The sequence below is a fragment of the Pteronotus mesoamericanus genome, unplaced genomic scaffold (genome assembly GCF_021234165.1).
Source record: "Pteronotus mesoamericanus isolate MK-2021 breed Mesoamerican mustached bat unplaced genomic scaffold, CSHL_Meso_final contig_94, whole genome shotgun sequence".
Taxonomy (NCBI): Eukaryota; Metazoa; Chordata; class Mammalia; order Chiroptera; family Mormoopidae; genus Pteronotus; species Pteronotus mesoamericanus.
The window spans coordinates 5,289,184-5,310,857 of record NW_026555285.1 but is presented as its reverse complement, the minus strand read 5'-3'; the positions used below and the strand labels follow the sequence as shown (position 1 = coordinate 5,310,857).

At 36.1% G+C, this 21,674-nt stretch overlaps 1 protein-coding gene across 2 annotated transcripts in view; it reads left to right on the top strand.

Moving 5' to 3' along the window:
- The window catches only part of GTF2F2 (general transcription factor IIF subunit 2), a 177,095-nt gene that overhangs the window by 120,103 nt on the left and 35,318 nt on the right, over positions 1 to 21,674 (top strand). For both annotated transcript variants that reach the window (XM_054586357.1, XM_054586356.1), the window contains one exon: positions 7,811 to 7,910. In XM_054586357.1, coding sequence (XP_054442332.1) covers positions 7,811 to 7,910 — 100 coding nt within the window. The remainder of the gene's footprint in view (positions 1 to 7,810; positions 7,911 to 21,674) is intronic.

The window sequence follows — 21,674 nt, the reverse complement described above, 5'->3', positions numbered from 1 at the left end:
CTTAAGGTGTACATGTGTTGATTTGATACATCGCAGGATTATTACCAGCATAGCTTTAGCTAACACCCTTATCTTGTCACATAATTACCATTTCTTATTTGTAGTAAGAATATTTAAGATCTACTCTTTTAGCAACTTTCAAGTATATAATATGGTATTTTTTTAATATATTTCTATTCTTTTTTAATTTATAAATCATGTTTATTCTATTACAGTTGTCTCAGTTTTTTGCCCTTTTAACCACCTCCACCCATCACACCCCCACCTCCTGCTCCCACAGTCAATTCCCACTCTGTTGTCCATGCCCACGGGTCATTCATACATGTTTTTGTCTCTTCCCTTCCCCTTCCTTCCACCATTGTCCTCTTTCCCCATCCCCTCTGGTCACTTTCAGTCTGCTCCATGTTTCCATGCCTGTGGTTTATTGTGTTCGTTAGTTTATTTTGTTGAATGGATTGTACTTATAGGTGAGATCATATGGTATTTGTCTTTTACCAACTGGTTTATATCACTTAGCATAATATTCTCCAGTTCCATCCATGTTGTTGCAAAAGGTAGCAGTTCTTTCTTTCTTTCTTCCTTTCTTTTTTTCTTTCTTCCTTTCTTTCTTTCTTTCTTTCTTTCTTTCTTTCTTTCTTTCTTTCTTTCTTTCTCTCTTAAATGCAGATTGATTTTATTTACTTTTTTTATTATTAAAAAATTTAAAACCATTATAAATTCTCAGCAATTAAAACAACATGACACCAGCACAGAAATAATCAAGTAGATCAATGAAATATAATGAGCATTCTAGAGACAACCGTATATATCTGTCTGACAATATAATATATGATTAAGTTGGTGTTTCAAATCAATGGGGAAAATAAGGCTTATTCAACAAATAAGGTGCATGGGCCACTATTACTTGAAGTAAAACTAATATAGAACCCTATTTCACACATTGTACAAAAAATACTCAGGTGAGTTAAAAATCAGTATATAGATTCTAAGGAGTTTTAGAAGAAAATAGAATATTTTTCATGTCCTGAAGTAAAATATTCAAACCCAGAAGGTATAAAGTAAATATTGACAATACAACTATATTAAACATTTAAGACTATATAGTAACATACATATAAAAAAAGTTAAAGGACAAGGAATAGAATAGAAAAGTATTTGCAACACATCTAAAACATGGTTAACAGGTCTTTTGGGGTTGGTTTTTGTTTGTTTCTTTTTTTTTTAGGGAAAAAAGTTCTACAAACCTTTAATCAATAAATGAATAAAGAATACCAAAAAATCATTTAAAGCTTTTTAAAAATAATAGAAATAGGCAAAAGATACAAAAACAGGTTTAATTTCAACAAATAGTAAAGGAACAATTAAAACAACATCATAGTCACAATCAGATTAATGAGTTAAAAATATTGGTAATATCAAGTATTGGCAACTCTGAAAGGAACTGGGTATTTATGGAAACTTTTTCTTCATCTTAAAGTAGTCCCTTTAGCATATTTTACAGTGCTGGTTTGGTGGAACTGTGTTCTTCAGTCGTCTTTTGTCTGGGAAACTCCTTATTTGACCTTCCATTTGAACTGAGAGCCTTATTGGGTAGAGCCGTCTTGGTGACAGGTCTTTGCTTTTCATTGCTTGGAATTTTTCATGCCATTCCCTTCTTTCTCGCAGTGTTTCAGTTGAGAAGTCAGCTGCTAGTTGTACTGGGGCTCCCTTATATGTTACTACCTCTTTCTCCCTTGCTTCCTTTAGTATTCTCTGTTTGTCTTTGATATTTGTCATTTTAGTGATGATGTGTCTTGGAGTGGGCCTCATTGGGTTCCTCTTGAACATGTCCCTCTGTGCTTCCTGGACTTGTGTGGTTTTTCTCTCCTCATTAGGGAAGTTTTCCATCATGAATTTTCAAACAGGTTCTCTATCCCTTCCTCATCCTCTTCTCCTTCTGGTATCCCTATTATACGGATATGATTACGTTTTGGGTTGTCCTGCATTTCCCTAAATGCCTCTTCTTTCTTTCTGAGTCTTTGTTCATTTTCTTGCTCTTTCTGGGAGCTTTTATCTACTTTGTCTTCCAGCTTGCTGATTCTGTCCTCAGCTTCATCTAGCCTGATTTCAATTCCTTCTACTGTGTTCTTCAATTGAGAAGTTGTATTCTTTATTTCCTCTTGTCTCTTATTGATAATTTCTATGTCCTTTTTCATGCTGATACAGTTTGCAGTAAGTTCCTCCTAGTTTTCCTGCAGTGTTTGGTAATTTTGTCTGAGCACACTGAGCTTGTTGAGCTTCCTTAGAACCATTGTTTTGAACTCAATATCTGATAGTTTACTTGCCTCTATTTCATTTAGTTCTCTGTGTGGGGATTCCGCCTTTCCCTTCGAGTGGAGCGTATTTCATTGTCTTCCATTATTTGTGAGACTCTTCTTTTTTGCTTCTGCTTCTTAAATTGATCTGTCTTGATTTCCTGACTTTGTGGTGTGAACTTCTATGGTTGGAGACCGCTGTTTTTACTTTCTGGATCTGCCTCTGATGATGTCAGATGTCATCCCTGTCTGACCTTAGGCAGTCTGTTCAAGACTTCAGGAATCTACTATTCGTGGCTGTCTCCTTCAGCTGTTAATCTATTCCCTCTGCACTCAGCAGGCAGCTTAGACAGCACAGGACGGGGTGGAATCCCAGCTGGGGGGCAGGGCTATTGGGTCCTCTGACGCTGGTGCCACTCAGGGGAAGTGGTCTCTGCCTGAGCAAGATGACTGCTGCAGCATGGGGGATGAGTTAGCACCAAGATCTCACTGGCTACTCTCTCAGTTCTCTCCCCAAAGTCTCCTTCCCCAGTCTCTACTCAGGTGGCTTCAGCCCACTCTGCCCTTGCCTTTGCCAGAGACCAGGTTAAGTGGCTGCAAATAAAAATTTATGCGTTGGCCCTTTAAACAGTTCTTTCAATCTCCGGCTGCCTGTCTCTGGCAGAGAGCAACCCTGCTGCTTTTTGCAGCTGGCTGTTTTCTGTGTACTTTTTGGGCTCTGTTGATATAGATTAGAGATCCCTGCTTTTTGTTTAGATCCAGCTCTTCTCAGCAGGATCCAACTGGCCATTTCAATACCCTTCTTGTGCTGCCCCCATGGGCACCCTGCCTGCCTTCTCAGGTTTGTACCGCACTCCTTACCAGTTAGGTCGTGCTAAAGCCGTTTTTTCTGTCTCCAAGGTTACAAGGCTCCTCTCTCGCTATTGTTCAGTTGTTTGTTCCAGGTGATTTCTCCACAATTTAGTTGCAATTCCAGGTTGGTCCTGGGAGGAGGTCAGTGAGACTTCCACTCACTCCTCCACCATCTTGATTCTGCTTTTTAAAAAATATTCACTTTGAAAAACTTCTTTTTTCACCCTTAAAACGTTTTTTAGGTTTACTATGCTGAAATACCAAAAGAATTAGTCTGATTTAAAAATAAGACATAAATGGTAAAGTGTGAGTCATTAAATATGGTAACATTTAATCCAAAGCAAAATTATGTAAGATTGCTACTTGAGTATATATGTACTGGTCAAGTGTTACATTTTGTAATATGCTGTACTAGTGTCTTATGTTTATTTTTGGCTTTTTTTTCAAAAGTGGTATTTTGAGACAGGCTGGTGTGGCTCAGTTAGTTGGAGCATTGCTCCGTAGCTGAAAAGTTGCAGGTTCAATCCACAATCCGGGCATGTACGATCTTAAGTCTAAGCACGTGTGGGGGGCAACCACGATGTTTCTGTCTCACATCGATGTCTCTCTATCTTCCTCTCTCTAAAATCAATGACACATGTTCTCAGGTAAGGATTTTTAAAAATGGGGTTTTTTGGTTTTTTTGTCTTTTAGAAGCATAAAGAAACATTTGTATTTACTATCAATAAATATTGAGAGTTTTAATGAAATTTTAAATATTTTTAAACACTTAAAACATTTATTTATTATTGAAGTATTATAGCATTGGTTAATAATATTAAATAAGTTTCAGGAGTACAACATTGTAATTCAATGTCTGTATACACTATAGTGTGCTCACCACCAAAAGTCTAGTTTCCATATGTCAACATATATTTGACTGCCTTTATCCATTTTGGCTTCCTCCAGTAGTAACCACCGATCTGTTCTATATAACTCTGATTTTGTTTTTTTTTTATTTTGTTTGTTCATTTTAAAAATATTTCCATATGAGTGAAGTCATATGGTTTTTTTCCTTTTCCATCTGACTTACTTACGTAGCATAATATACTCAAGATTAATCCATATTGTTGCAAATGGCAATATCCTGTTTCTTTTATGGCTGAGTACCAGTCCATTGTGTACATATACCACTATGTGTGTGTGTGTGTGTGTGTGTGTGTGTGTGTGTGTGTGTAATATTGTATATCTGTTTCTTTATCCTTTCATCTGTCAGTGAACATTTAGGCTGTTTATATATTTTGGCTACTGTAAATAACGTTGCAGTGTACATACAGGTACATATATGAGAGGGACCCCCCAAACCAGAATTTATTTATAACAAATCATGTATTTATTCTTACATGCTTAAAGTTTAGTCACCTTCATACTGGTGCAGCCACTGTGGAAAACAGTATGGAATTTCCTCAAAAAACTAAAAATGGAACTGCCTTTTGACACAGCAATTCCACTGCTGGAATTATACCCTAAGAATCCTGAAATACCAGTCCAAAAGAGACCTGTGCACCCCAATGTTCACAGAAATGTTATTTACAAGAGCCATGTGCTGGAAACAGCCTAAGTGCCCATCAACAAATGAGTGGAGCAAAAAACTGTGGTAGATTTACACAATGGAATACTATACAAAAAGAAAGAAAGAACTCCTACCTTCCATGACAACGTGGATGGAACTGGAGAGGATTATGCTAAGCAGTAAAAGACAAATAACATATGATCTCACCTATAAGCGAGATAAAATACCATATGATCCACTAATCAACAAAACACATAAATCAGCAAAATAGAACCAGAGGCATGGAAACAAGGAACAGACTAATAGGGACCCAAGTGGAAGGAGAAGAGGGATAAGGGAGGAAAGAAGGGGAAGAGCCCAGTTAAATAACAAGTATAAATGACCCATGGACATGGATAACAGGGTAGGGATTGACTATGAGAACATGAGTAGGGTGTGTGGGGCAGGGAGAGCAATAGGGGAAAATTGGGACAACTGTAATAGAATAACAATGAAAGGAAGGAAGGGACATAGGTGGAGGGGAAATACTAACACAATTAAAAAAATAAACTTCATTCACCTTCAAAGTACTCTCCATTTGATGCAATACACCCATTGAGACTTTTCCAATATTCAAAACAGTTTTTACTCTTGTCACTTTTGATGCCTGTTATTGCTTCTGACATTTTTTTCCCATTCTTTTTATTTTTTATTTTTATTTATATATTTTTTTCAAATGTGTCTCCACCTGCCCCCCACCACTTTACCCTGCCCCCCCCCATCCTTCCCAAATTTGGCTTTGTCCATGAGTCCTTGCTATATGTTCCTTGACTTGACCCTTCCCCTCCTTCCCGCACCCCCCCACCCCGCCCCACTCCTTCCCTCTTGTCTCTGTTGGTTTCTTTTTTCTTTCAGTGTTGCTGGTCTTATTTTCCTTGCATCTTTGTATTGTTGGTTAGGTTCCGCTTATAGGTGAGATCATATGGTATTTGTCTTTTGCCCCCTGGCCTATTTCACTTACCATAATGCTCTCCAGTTCCATCCATACTGTCGCGAAGTTTATTCATTCTTTTTTTCTTTCTGCTGCATAGTATTCCATTGTGTATATGTACCATCACTTTTTGATCCAATCATCTACTGATGGGCATTTAGGTTGCTTCCAACACTTGGCTATTGTAAATTGTGCTGCTATGAACATTGGGGTGCATAGGTTCTTTTGAATTGGCCTTTTGGTGTTCTTAGGGTATAGCCCCAGCAGGGGAATCACTAGATCATAAGGCAGTTCCATTTTCAGCTTTTTGAGGAAATTCCACACTGCTTTCCACAGTGGCTGCACCAGTCTGCATTCCCACCAACAGTGGACTAGGGTTCCCTTTTCTCCACAGCCTCGCCAGCACCTGTTGTTTGTGGATCTGTTTATGATGACCATTCTGGCTGGCGTGAGGTGGTATCTCCTTGTGGTTTTGATCTGCATTTCTCTGATGGCTAGTGATGCGGAGCATCCTTTCAGATGTCTCTGGGCCCTCTGTATCTCCTCCTTGGAAAAGCGTCTGCCCAGGTCCTTTGCCCATTTTTTGATTGGATCATTTGTCTTCCTGGAGTGGAGTCGAGTGAGTTCTTTATATATCTTGGAGATCAAACCTCTATCTGATGTATCATTAGCAAATACATTTTCCCATATGGTTGGCTCCCTTTTCATTTTGCTGAAGTTTCTTTAGCTGTGCAGAAGCTTCTTATTTTGATGAGGTCCCACTTGTTTATTCTTTCCTTTCTGTGCCTTGCTTTAGGAGACATATCGGTGAGAAAATTGCTGCATGGGATATCTGAGAGTTTCCTGCCAATGTTCTCCTCTAGAACTTTTATGGTATTGCGACTTATATTTAAGTCTTTTATCCATCTTGAGTTTATTTTTGTGTGTGGTGTCAGTAATGATCCAATTTCAGTTTTTTGCATGTAGCCATCCAGCTCTCCCAACACCATTTGTTGAAGAGGCTATTATTGCTCCACTTTATGCTTCTGCCCCCTTTGTCAAGTGTTAGTTGCCCATATAGACCTGGGCTTATTTCTTGGCTTTCTGTTCTGTTCCACTGGTCTCTGCGTCTGTTCTTGTGCCAGTACCAGATTGTTTTGAGTATAGTGGCTTTGTAGTAGAGTTTGATGTCCGGTATTGTGATCCCTCCTACTTTGTGTTTCTTTCTCAAAATTGCTGCGGCTATTCGGGGTCATTTATGGTTCCGTATACATTTTTGAAATGTCTGTTCTATTTCTGTGAAATACGTCATTGGTATCTTAATAGGGATTGCATTGAATCTATAAATTGCTTTGGGTAGTATGGACATTTTGAGGATATTAATTCTTCCAATCCATGAGCACGGTATATGCTTCCATTTATTTCTGTCTGTCTTAATTTCTTTCTTCAATGTTATATAGTTTTCTGCGTACAGGTCTTTTACCTCCTTGGTTAAATTTATTCCTAGGTACTTTATTTTTCTTGTTGCTATATCAAATGGGTTTTTTTTTTTTCTGATTTCTGCTATTTCATTGCTGGTGTACAAAAATGCCTTTGATTTCTGAATATTGACTTAAAAAATGGTATTTGAATTATATTTTAATATAGATGGTGTCCTACAATAGACCAGTGCTGCCCAATAGAAGTTACTTTGATGATGGGAATGTTCTATATCTACACTGTCTAATAAAGCCAACATTAGATCCTGAGTGACAGTATACTATCATTTTTTTTACCCTTATCTCATACCAAGTGAATAGAAGTTTTGAATTAATATCTTGGTTAGTTTTATACCATATGATTTAAGATAATTCATTTTTACATGCAGATTTTTTCAGAAATTTAAAGATTAGTTTCTTGGTTTTAGTAGAGGTTTGACTATACAGCACAGGGTTAGAAGTAGGTTGTAGAATTGTAATGAGAGTGTATGTTTAGCTTATGGCGGGTTCCTACATTGTAATATAATTCAGGGTGTTTTTGAAGTATTATATTAAGATTGGTGTATCTTCTGAGGTTACATTTTATATATTAAGTATTCTTGAATGAAAAGAACTATGGTAATAACTCTTCAGGTTTCACTCTAACAAACAAGTGAATTTGTTAATAGTCTCTTCTGTTTTTCAGATTGCAAATAGAAGAATCTTCTAAACCTGTAAGGCTATCACAACAACTGGACAAAGCTGTGACAACCAATTACAGACCTGTTGCCAATCATCAATACAATGTAAGTCTGTCTGTCTTCATTATGTTATATCTTTATTCTTTTCTGTAAAATAGACCTTTCTGTCAGGTGCTTGAGTTATCCAGACTTAGTAAGGAATATGACAATTTTCCAAGCATAGAAAAGATGTTCACTGTATATCCTAAGTTTTACCATTCAAGCTACTCTTGAATAAGTTTTTTAAAAAAATAAAATGCTTCATTTTTCAGTGTTTCTAATGTTTTAAATTATGGCATACTTAATAAATAAAATTTTTACTTTTTAAAAATTTTATTTTACTTTAAAATAAAAATTTTGCCTTTTAAAATTTTTTAAATTAAGATTTTAATGTTTTGACAAAAAAATATAAAGATTGTGAACCAATAGTAATTTTTCCCATTGATTATTAAGGCTGCTTTGCATAATTTCAACTTTCACAGATATTTTTATGGTTTCATGCTGCCATGCAAAGTGAATGCTTCCCTATATTTTTTAAACCTTTTTTTATTGAAGCATATCATATATACTGTATTCTACAGCATTACAGTACACACATATATTGTACACATATTATGTATAGTTTGTGGCAGGCACTGTTCTAAGTGTCTCATAAGTAGTGACACATTTAATCTTCATACCTACCCTATGAAATAAGTACTGGTGGTATTGACATTTTACAGATGAAGTAACTGAGACACAGAGAGGTTAGCGTACTTGAGGTCACACAGCTAGTAATTAATTGGTCCAAGTGTTGAACGCAGGCAGCCTGATGAAGGAGCCTTACTCTTAATTAACCAACATGCTGTGTCGCTGCAGGTTACTAGGAATGCTAATAAGGCAAAGGGTTTTGGGTCTTGAACTACCTGTAACGTAGGGAAAAATGTGACTATTCTCTGAAAATAAAATAAAGCCTAAGTTAAGGAGCAGTTAATTAACAGTTGATATGAGTTTAGGAAGAAATAAGCTCTTTAAGATTTGCTTGAACCACTATTCTTTTGTTTTTATTTGTTATTTATTTTTTTGAACCACTGGTTTATGATATTTTAATTACATAGTTATTTTATATGAGATGGGGCAAATGCCTCCGGGGCCACACAGGCATCCTCAGTGAACAAAATGCTGAAATTTAAGAAGGTAAAATCATAGGGACTCTTATGACATGGAGTGCACATGCCCCTTCTAAAAGCATTCAAATTTTAAAAATTGCTGCACTATATAGATTAAGTAAAGCAGGTCAAAAGTTCAGTTGCATCCAGTCAGGCTTTCATTTTACAGCCTCTGGTTATACTTTAGGAGAAATGTAAACTAAAGAACAGGACAGGTCAGATAAGTGGAGACAAAATTGTCAGATTATCCAAAAGATGTATTTTTCTTTTGTCTGTTAATTGAGACAAAGATAAAAGTCTGCTTTTTTTGTCCTCTTTTATTATCTTTTCTACTCTTACATGTGAATGCATGTAGTTTTCTGAAGCTGAGTGGAAATGCAGAAGTAAAATACTATAGGTTTTCATTGTCATTGTCTTTGTCTTTGTTCATTCGTGCACTTCTCTTGTAACCCTGACCGTGCTTTTTTTGTGGGCCAGGCTTCTATATACAACTCCCACTCCTATGTATGTTTTTAATCACAATGAGGACAAGAAAGATCTCACTTTCCATAAGCTATAAAGAGATATAACCTTTCTGAAAAAAAGCTTGGTAAGAAAGGTTAAGTCCCCGAAGATGTATTTGCAGTAATGTTTCTCTCTATTTTTTAAGATAGGACAAGGTTGGAAACAGATGTTCAAAAATGAAGATTGGTTAAATACTTTAACAGTCATTATTTTTTGATAATAGGAGTAAAGTGTTTCTTTCCTAATTTTCTTCTTTATAAAATTGTTTTGAATTATCACAGTGAATATATATTGTTTGAATTGTTCTAGTGGGCAGTAAAGCTTTTCTGTTGGGATGGAAAAGGGAGAAAGCTATGGAAGTGTGTTAGTACCTAACCATGGCAGTATTCTGCCACAATTATCTAAGATTTGTCTTCTTTTAACAACAGATGTTTTTAAAATACCTCCTCATGCCTGAGATACCTACTCCCAATGAACCAAATAGATAAATTCCTGTCTTTAAGGAGCTAGTACTTCGTTTAATTCTCTGGTTGTGCCTTTTCAGACCCCAGCAGGGTATAATCTCTAATTTCTTTGAAGTAGTGAGTCCACATTTCTGTACTATAATCATTTTTCTTAAGTTCCACTACAGGAGTCACTCTTGTTACACTGCATCAGACCACAATTTCTGAGGCAAAAGGAAAATCTATCTCTTAGATCAATCAAAGCTGGCACTTTACTAGTATCAAATCTCTGACCTTTCTCTAGTTTATATTAGTGACATTGGATCTATACCTTTACCTGGCAGTAGAGATGATAGGTTCCAAATATCATATTTTTAGATTTAACATTATTTTTTTAACTAATAAAATATGAATATGTTGTGTTCTGAAACCCTTGTTAGGATATAAAGCCATAACGTCCACTTTAAAGACTCTTTAACGTTAAGATTTTTGTTTACAAAAAATGAAAGGTAGACTATAACCTACTACAATGCATTATTTGAATGTTTAGTAATTTTTTTCCATCAGAGTGTATGAGAATGGGTATAGATACATGCATAGCTTTTAAAAGCATATTCAGTATTATAGTGTAATACCAGCTATAAGAAAGTTATAAAACATTTGTTATTGTTAACAAAAAGGAACATTAATTTTTTTCATATTGTTTTATTTATTTATACTTCATTTTTATTGTATTTTTTCCTTTACCATTTATCCCCCCCATACCCTCTCCACTTCCACCAACTCCCCACCCTCACCCACACTACACTATTGTCTATGTCCGTGAGTACTTTTTACTTTTTCGCTCAATCCCTCCACACTCCCCAACTCACCCACTCAGAACTGTCAGCCTGCTCTCTATCTATAATAGAGTCTCTCTCTATTTTGCTTGTTAGTTCAGTCTCTTCATTAAATCCATATATTTGTGAAATCATATGGTACTTGTCTTTTTTTTGCCTGGCTTATTTCACTTAGCATAATGTTATCCAGGTCCATCCATCCTGTCGCAGAAGGTAAAATTTTCTTATTTATGGCTGAGTAGTATCCATTATGTAAGTGTACCATAGCTGTTTTATTCATTTATCTACTGATGGACACTTGGGCTGCTTCCAAATCCTGATTATTGCAAATAATGCTGCAATGAACAAAGGGCTGCACATTTTCTTTCCAATTAGTGTTTTGAGTTTCTTCTGATGAATTCCCAGAAGTGGAAATACAGTGGTTCATTTTCAATTTTTTTTTTCATTTTTAATTTTTGAGGGAATTCTATACTGCTTTCCACAGTGGCTGCACCAGCCTGCATTCCCACCAACATTGCAGAAGGGTTCTCCACATCTTCACCAGCACTTTTTGTTTGTTGATTTATTGATGATAGCCACTCTGAGAGGTATGAGGTGAGATACCTCATTGTGGTTTTAATTTGCATTTCTCTGATGATTAGTGACTTTGAGCCTCTTTTTGTATGTCTGTTAGCCATCAGTATATCCTCTTTGGAGAAGTGTCTGTTGAGGTCCTTTGCCCACTTTTTAATTGGATTGTTGGTTTTTTTGGTGCTGAGTTCTATAACTTCTTTATAAATTTTGAGTATTAACCCCTTATCAGATGTATTGGTGAGTATGTTCTCCCATTCAGTGGGTTGTCTTTCTTTTTTTTGTTGGATTTCTTTGCTGTGCAAAGTTTTTAGTTTGATGTAGTCTGATTTGTTTGTTTTTTCCTTTGTTTCTGTTGCCTGAGGAGATATATCAGAAAAAAATATTGCTAGGAGATATGTCCAATATTTTACTGCCTGTGATTTCTTCTAGGATTTTTATGGTTTCAGTTCTAACATTTAAGTCTTTAATCCATTTTAAATTTATTCTTATGTGTGGCGTGGAAAGGTGGTCTCATTTCATTTTCCTACAAGCATCTGTCCAATTTTCTCAACACTATTATTAGATAAGCTATCTTTAGTTCATTTTTGCGTCTTCTGTCCAATATTAATTGACTATAAAGACATGGGTTTACTTATGAGCTCTCTATTCTGTTCCATTGTTTCTTTTTATTCCAGTACCATGCTGTTTTGATTACTAGGGTCTCATAGTATAGTTTCATATTAGGTAGCAGGTTTTTTTACCTAATAAAATATTCCTGTAAATTTGTTCTTCTTTTTCAAGATAGCTGTTGCTACTTGGGATCTTTGTGGTTCCGTATATGTTTTTGAAATATTCGTTCTAGTTCTGTGAAATATGTCATTGGTATCTTGATTAGAATTGCATTGAATGTATAGATTGCTTTGGATAGTATGAACATTTTAATGATATTAATTCTTCCTATCAAAGAACATGGTATACGTTTTCATTTATTTGTATCTTCTTCAGGTTGTTTTTTTTTCTTCAGTGTTTTATAATTTTCTGTGTACAGGTGTTTTACATCTTTGGTTAAATTTATTCCCAGATTTTTTATTCTTTTCAAAGCAATTATGAATGGGATTGTTTTCTTAATTTCTCTTTCTGTCAGTTCATTATTGGCATATAAAAATGCAGCTAGTTTCTGGATATTAATTTTGTATCTTGCTACTTTGCTGAATTCATTTATCAGTTCTAGTAATTTCTTGGTGAAATCTTTGGGGGTTTTCTATGTACAGTATCATGTCATCTGCAAATAAAGACAGTCTTACTTCTTCCTTTCCAGTTTGGATGCCATTCACGTCTTCTTGTCTGATTGCCGTTGAATTAGAGTTGTGAAAACAGATATCTCTCTTTTCTTCCTGATTTTAAGGGAATGCTAGTAGTTTTTGCCCATTGAATATAATGTTGGCTATGGGTTTGTCATATATGGTCTTTATTACCTTGAGGTATGTTCTCTGGATCCTCACTTTGCTGAGCGTTTTTAGCATTAATTGGTGCTTGATTTTATCAAATGCTTTTCTGCATCTATTGATATGATCATGTGGTTTTCATCCATCATTTTAAGTGAGTTGTATCACATTTATTAGTTTGCAGATAATGTACTGACCTTGCTGCATCCACAGAATAAATCCCAGTTAATCACGGTGAATGCTCTTTTTTGATGTATTGCTGGGTATTTTGTTGAGGACTTTAGCATCTATGATCATCAGGGATATTGGCCTATAATTTTCTTTGGCGTGTCTTTGTCTGGTTTTGGAATTAGGATAATGCTGGCCTTGTAAAATGAGCTTGAGAGTCATCCCTCCTCTTGAATTTTTTGGAATAGTTTGAGAAGAAGGAGAGGTGTTAGTTCTTCTTGAGTGTTTGGTAAAATTCATCTTGGAACTCATCCCGTCCTGGAATTTTGGTTTTGGGGAGTTACTGTTTATTGCTTCAGTTTCATTAGGTGTAATCTGTGTATTCACATTCTGAAGTTCTTCCTGATTTGATTTTGGAAAATTGTATGTTTTTAGGAATTTATCCATTTCATCCAGATTGTCCAATTTGTTGGCATATAATTGTTTGTAATATTTTCTTATAGTCCTTTGTATTTCTTTGGTGTCAGTTGTTACTTCTCCTCTTTCTGATTTTATTTATGTGGATCCTCTCTCTTTTTTTCTTGATGAGTCTGGTTAAAGGTTTGTCAGTCTTGTTTATGTTTTAAAAGAACCAGCTCTTGGATTCATTGATCTTTTTTGTGTCTTTTTTTTTTTAAGCCTCTATTTCATTTATTTCTGCTGTTACCATTTCCTTCCTTCTACTTGCTTAGAGCTTTGATTGTTCATTTTCTAGTACTTTAACTGTAAAGTTGGATTGTTCATTTGAGCTTTTGCTTGTGTCTTGAGACAATCCTGTAATGCTATGAATTTCCCTCTGAGGACTGTTTTCCCTGTTCTCCACATGTTTTGGGTTCTTGTGTTCTCATTGTTGTTTGTTTCAAGGATTCCTTTAATATATGTCTTGATCTCATTGTTAAACCATTCACTGTTTAGTAATGTGTTATTTAGCTTCTGTGTTTTTGTGTGTGTTATTAGTTTTCTTCTTGTGATTGATTTCTAGTTTCATAGCATTATAGTCCGAGAAAATGCTTGAAAGATTTCAGTCTTCTTAAATTTATTGAGACTTCTTTTGTGTCTTCAGTAGTGCCTATACTAGAAAACTATGTGCACTTGAAAAGAATGTGTATTCTGCTGCTTCAGGATAAAATACTGTGAAGATACCAATTAAATCCATTTGACCTAGTGTGTCATTTAAGGCTACCATCTTCTTGTTGATCTTCTCTCTGGAAAATCTATCGATTGAAATTGATGGGATTTTAAAATCCCCCACTATGACTGTATTTGTGTCAGTTTCTTCCTTTATGTTCATTAAGATTTGCTTTACATATTTAGGTGCTCCTATTTTGGGTGCATAAATGTTTATTAGAGTTATATCTTCTTGTTAGATCATTCCCTTTATCATTATGTGGTGTCCTTTGTATCTTGATATAGCCTTAGTTTTAGTTCATTTTGTCAGTTTTTCCATCCCTTTACTTTCAGTCTGCATGTATCTTTCATTCTGAGTCTCTTGAAAACTGTGTTTATATGGATCTTGCTTTCTTACCCAGTCAGCAACCCTACATCTTTTTGATTTGAGCATTTAAGCCATTTACATTTAAAGCGATTATTGATAAATTTGTATTTATTGCCATTTTATTTTTTTTAACTATCCTTCTCTGGGTTTTTATCTTTCTTTTTCTTTATCTTCTCAAAGCACACCCTTTAACATTTGTTGCATGCTGCCTCGGTGCTAACAAACTCCTTTACTTTTTCTTGTCTAAGAAGCTCTTTATTTCTCCTTCAATTTTAAATCATAGCCTTGCTGGGTATAGTAGCCTTGGTTGTGGGTCCTTGCTTTTCATCACCTTGAATATTTCATGCCATTCCCTTCTGACCTGAAATGTTTCTGTTGACAAAACCATTGACAGTCTTGTGGGAGCTCCCTTGTAGTTACTAATAGCTTTTCTCTTGAAGCTTTTAAGATTCTCTCCTTGTCTTGAAGCATTGCCATTTTAATTATGATGAGTCTTCGTATGGGCCTCCTTGGGTCCATCTTGTTTGGGACTCTCTATGCGTCCTGGATTTGTATGTCTTTTTCCTTCACCAGGTTAGGGAAGCTTTCTGTCATTATTTCTTCAAAGAGGTTCTCGATCCCTTGCTTTCTCTCTTTTCCTTCTGGTATCTCTAAGATATGGATGTTGTTATACTTCACAGTGTCCCAAAAGTCACTTTAATTATCCTCATTTTTTTAATTCTTTTTCTTTTTGCTGCTCTGATTAAGTGTTCTTTTTCTAATTTGTCTTCCAAATTGGTGATTTGATCCTCTGCTTCATCTAACCTACTGTTTATTCATTTCGGTGTATAATTTATTTCAGACATCACATTCTTTACTTCTGACTGGTCCTTTTTTCTGGAGTCTGTGTTTTTCATGCTGTTGAGCATTCTCATAATTATTACTTTGAACTCTGTATCTGATAAATTGCTTGCCTCCATTTTATTTAGCTCTTCACTAGAGAATTCTCTCATTCTTTCATTTGAGTTCTGTTTCAGTCTTTTCCATTTGGCTGCCTCTTTGTGTTTGTTTCTGTGTGTTACGTAGATCTGCAAAGAGTGGTGCAGACCTATATCAGATGCTGCCTGTCCCAGGCCATAAGCAACCTATTTAGAACCGTCAGCAGTCCACAACTTGTGTCTCTGCTGGGTCTTGGTGCATTCTGAAAGAACCAAGCTGCATACCAAGGCCAGGTTTTACCAGCACTGGGCCTGGGGGAGGGTCATGACAAGTCTCAAAGCACCCAGATATATTCTTCCTCCTGCAGGCTGCTTGTTAGGCTTAGTCACTGAAAGAGCCTGGGGCATACTCCTCAGCAGGACTTAAGCTCCACAGGGTAAGGCAAGTGAGATTCCTGCAGATTGGGCTTTTGCTTCCCCCCAGGCTAATTCTGCATGGAGGGAATGCCTACCTAAGAAAGATGGCTTCTGCACTATGGGAAATGACTCAGCAAAGAGATCCTGGCAGCTGAGCTTCAGCTCTCTCCCCAGAGCCACCAACCCCAGACTCTCCTCATACAGCTCTAGGCTGCTCTGCTCTTCCTCCACCAGAGCCTAAAGTAAGTGGCTGCAAACGAAATTTTGTTCATTGGCCCTTTAAGAGTGTGGCTGCATCTCTAGCTCTCTCTCCCTGGCAAACAGACTCCCTACTGCTTTTCACAGCTGGATGTTATGTGAGCACCTTTCCCAGTTCTTATGCTCTAGGCTGGGAGCCCAGCTTGTGGTTTAGACTCCACACTTCACTAGAAGGAGCCCCCTCTCCCCCCAGCCACTGAAATATCCCTCCAAAACTTCATCTGCTGTTCATGGGAGCCCAGCCAGCCCTCTCATACCTCCACACTTTCTTCCAGTCTCTATTTGGTGATGTGGTTTCTTCTGTTAAGTCCTAGGTTATAAGGCTTCTCTCCACGTAGTCTTCAGTTGGTTATTTTGGATAATTTTTCTATGATTTAGGTACAATTCTATTTTGGTTCTGGAAGGAATTTAATGTAGCTTCCACCTATTCTTTTGCCACTTTGAATTCTCAGGAACATTGATTTTTAAAAGATTGTGAAATATCAACAAAGTTTAACAAGAATGACTTAAAGGTTGTATAATGAAGATAATTAGATTTTCAAAATTTAAACTCAATAGCCTTGGCTGGTATGGCTCAGTGGATTGAGTGCTGGCTGGCCTGTAAACCAAAGGATCGTTGGTTCAGTTCCCAGTCAGGGCACATGTCTGGGTTGCCAATCAGGTCCCACGTTGTGGGTGCAAGAGGCAACCACACACTGATGTTTCTCTCCCTCTCTTTCTCCCTCCCTTCCCCTCTCTCAAATAATAAATAAATAAATATATTTTAAAAATTTAAACTCAAATTATGTTGAAATGTTTTCAGAGTTTTACAGGTAGAACTATGTAAACATGAATCCCAATATTTTCTATTAACAGTTGTGGTTTTTTAAATACATTTTCAGGATAAAAATAAGGTGAAAAATTAGTGCAAAAAATAAAAGAGGGTGTGGAAAATTATGTATTTGTAAAACTATATCTCTATATTTCATCAGAAGGAAACCACCTTGCATTTACCTCTAGAAACGTTTCACCCACATAAAAAAGTGTGTGTGTGTCTGTGTGTCTGTGTGTGTCTGTGTCTGTGTCTGTGTCTGTGTCTGTGAAGGCCAAGCTGCAAAACCTGGCCTTGGCATGCAGCTTGGTTCTTTCAGAATATTTGAATTCCTACTTTGTACCTGGAGCTATTGGAAGAATTACATTGAAAGTTACCTCATTAGTTTACAAACTATCTGGGATATAATTCCTTCATACTTGCCATTCAGAAAACATTTATTGGGTCAAAAAGAATTATACAGTTAGCCTTATCTCTTTATTGATTTTAGAGAGAGAAGCGGCGGGGGGGAGAGAAACATCAATTTGTTGTTGCATTTATTTATGCATTCTTAGATTGGTTGGTTCTTACTTGTGCTCTGACCTGGGATCGAACCCCACAACCTTAGTGTATTGGGACAGTGTTCTAATCAACTAGACGCAGGTAGGGTCTAGCCTTATCTCTTAATTTACTTGAAGGCTTGGTCCTGAAAACTCTCCCCTTACTAGGATATAACCTGTCAGGTTTCTCCTTTAGTGGCCTTTCCTCTGCCTTAAGTCTTGATGAAGTGAAGATTTGTGAGCTCTGAACCCTTCATGTAGGTCAGTATTTTCCAAAGTAAGTTTTTCAAAACACTAACTTTGTGAATCTCTTTGGAAAAAAAATTGTGTGAAAGGGATTCTGAGTTAAAGGAGCTTCTAGATACTGATTATATCCCTACCTCTTAAAAATTGACACTGCATGTAATATATTAATGTTGGGAACCTTTAGGAAATTGTTTAATCCTTCACTTTGCAAACATTGTAATATTAACTTCCCTTCCCCCCTTCTTTGAAGTAGGGAAAACAAACTGGGAAATAATCTGTTGTCTAAGCAGGGTTTACAAGAGGACCTATTAAGTAATGGGGTGGGAAATATTGGAACTTGTATTTATCTTGTTTTTTACCTAGTAAGGAAAGAAGTTGAGCTTTAGAAATATTTACTGTGCAAACTGACCCTGGCACCTTTATGCAATCCCTGTGCTAGTCAGTCATTTTTCAGCAGAAGGGTAGAAATTGTACAACACAGAGGATTGACAGTGGTACTTTCAGCTTTTTAGGTTTGATGCTAAATTTAGGAATTTACGGATTATATCTTTTATTAACTAAACTCAGTCTGAAAAAAAGGGAACAGATGGCTTAAAAGATTCCCACAAAGAAACTGTAGATTAAAAGTAATACTAATAAAGCAACATATGTGTAAACAAGAAAGTAGAAAAACTGACGCTTCTTTTACTTCTAAAATGAGCTCTTTATCAGTCACTTTATAAGGTAGAAATGATGTTGTAATCCAGCCTGACAAGAACTTGGCCGTTCCAAAAAGAAAGTTATTGATGTTGTTTTAAATATGGCTTGTCCTTTCTGTCTTCAGTGATGATTCTGTTCATGTCTATCATAGAAACAAAAACAGCTCTTGCTATTTCAGGCAGAAAGGGATTTAACATAGGGAACCGGTTATAAATGGTATTTGAATACAAAATGGAAAGGCTGTAGTTGAAAAAGGATTGGTTACCAGAGGTCATGAAGCTGTTGCTATTGAAGGTGCTCCCATAAATACAAATGAAGAAAAAAATATCCCTTCTTCCTGCTTTTCTTCTCCCATTGGGAGAACCCTACCTGGAAACCAGTGGGCAAGGGAATGTTTTAGGTTATCGCCTGCTTGTTGAAAATGATTGACATAGTGAACCTTGGCATGTGTGTGTTAGTGTATGTATGTTTGTTGTACCTTAATTAGATTACCTATTGCTGATGTGAAGCTCTTAGTTTGCGACTCATTTAAAAACTAAGCACCCAAAACATGACAGATACTATATTTTGAGAGCAAAACAAAAGTGTTTTGTAATTTTGACAAATTAAGACTTAAAATGTTTTCTTTTTATTTTATCCCTTTAAACTTTTTTGTGTATGCTTTATAATATGCATGCATATTAACAGTACATTTTTACAATTTACCTAGATACACATACAGTATATGCTTTAAATTTTTAGATGACATATTTATGTAATCAAAATATGGACTCAGCTGATGTTAAATATTTCTTCCAACTTCCTCTATCTCTGATTGCAAGTAGGCATGCTTTAGTATGTGTGTTTTGGTTAACTTTGTGGACATTATCATCTAGCCTGTGTAAATTGCACAGCATTCTTATAAATACTCCACAGTCTTCTGACCTTTTTTCATAAGGATTCCTGTCCTCTGTTGTCCAGGTAGTGGTTCTCAATGCTAGCTGTACGCTAGCTAGAATCACCTGGGAAGCTTTTTAAAAAAAGAAAAATACCTCTAGAGATTGATTTAATTGATATGATGTGGAAGCTAGCTGTCTTAAAATTTTCAAGTCCCCTGGATAATTCTAGCATGCAGCCACTGATCCAAAGAAACAGGAACTTTTTATAGTTTTCTCTCATTGCCCTCTGCCCCTCCCCCAGCCCCCTACAAGAGCTTTCGTCAGAAATTGACAGAGAACTAGAAAAACTTAACTAGGATATTACTGTTGGAAGGAATAGAATTATTACATAAAATGTTTGGGTAAGCCTCCAGGAACTAGAAAGAAAATTCATTGTTTATGTATACTGTAGTTCCTTTAATGTGGTAACCAATGATGTTAGTCTTCAGAACTAAAGTTATTGTGGGGGGAGGGGTGATAGGAGGTTTATTATTGTTATTTATTTATATGTATAAACTAGGAATTTTGCTGATTAAAATAGATGCCTGCAGGACTATATCATAGAGGCCTTTCAGCAATATTTGCCTATTGAACTATATAGTATCAGTATACTACATGCTTTTGTCCATTTGAATTTGCACACAAAGGATTGACTGACTTGAAAGAATCAATTTTGACACAACTAAGTAGAAATAGAAGCACTGGGGGCGAGGATCTTTCATAATGATTTAAAATGCAGATCATAATAATCAAGGTTGTCTTACTTCAAAAGTTAAGTCTCCACAAAGACAGCCTTGACAAAACAATCAAAGTATTTCTGCAAACAGCAATCTAGAATTTACAGACATCTGTGTTACAGTATTTTAATTGGCAGTGAATGACATTTATAATTTTAGTGATTAAGGTTTCAGTAACGGCAGTTGAGCATCTTTATACCACATCTACAATGGATTTTAAATATTTGTTTGCATTTTAGTCATGAATAATTTATTTTCTATTGTGAAAGTAAAATTGTGTATGATGGATTTCTTGGATTGTAAAAATTTGTAACTGGAGACTACATTTAGATTTCTTTCTAAATTGACATTTATTTCTGTACAGCTGGTTATCAGTTAACTGTGGTCATTGAGGATAGATATAATCTCAGTAATGAAAATTCACATAATATAAAAGCTATTCCTAATCCAGTAACTATCCTACTAATTAATATCTTGTGGTGGCTGCTAACAAGTTTGATACCTGACTTCTTTGATATCTTTTTTTTTTTTTTTTTTTTTTTAGTATTTTATGTATTTTTAAGAGGGGAGAGGGAAAAGGAGGGAGAGAAACATCAGTGCACAAGAGATACATTGATCTGCTCCCTCTTGCACATCCACAACTGGGGACCTGGCCTGCAGCCCATGCAGGTGCCCTTACTGGGAATTGAACTGGCAGCCTTTTGCTCCACAGGCTGGCGCTCTGTCCACTGAGCCACACCTGCCAGGACTGAGTATCGTTTTCTTATAACACCAGTGTTCCAGTGCACCAGTGCAAAACAAAATGCCCAAAGGGAAAAGAGCTAAAAAGAGAAGAAATAACATTATCTCAAAACTGTAGTCTTCTACTGGAAAATATTATGCTAAGTGAAATAAGCCAGTTGGTGAAAGACAAATACCATATGATCTTACCTACAAGTGGAATCTATTAAACAAAATAAACTAACAAACAAAATAAACCACAGGCATGGAAACATGGAGCAGACTCCAAGTGAACAGAGGGGATGGGGAAGGAGGACAATGGTGGAAAGAAGGAGAAGGGACCAAGCAAAGAACATGTATGAATGACCCTTGGACATGGACAACAGAGTGGGAATTGACTGTGGGCGAGGGGGGTGGGGATGGGATGGGTGGAGGGGGGTAAAGGGGTAAAAATTGAAACAACTGTAATAGAATAAACATGATTTTTTTAAAAAACTATAGTCTTCTAAATAGACTAGTTCATATCACTTGCAGTTTATGTATAGAATTTTATTTGTTTTACAGAGTTATACGTACAATATTAGGATTATCATTTCTACAGTTTTAAAATGAAAAGTTACCTCAGGAACATCAGTTTTGTCCTGAGTATAAAAGTATTAGTAATTTAATGACCACGGAAATCATCAAAATCCCTTCTATAATTACATATTAACATTAGAACTACCTGATGCCACAGAGCAGAAATTGGATTATGAGCCTGTCTTAGAAATTATCAAAAAAGATTTAACTAATGCTGTAGTTAAATTTTGGGGTTTTTTAAAGATTTTATTTATTTTTAGAAAGAGGGGAAGGGAGAAAGAAGAGAGAAAGACTGATGTGACAGCGAAACCGATCGATCCATTGCCTCTCACATGTGCCTGACCAGGATATTTACTT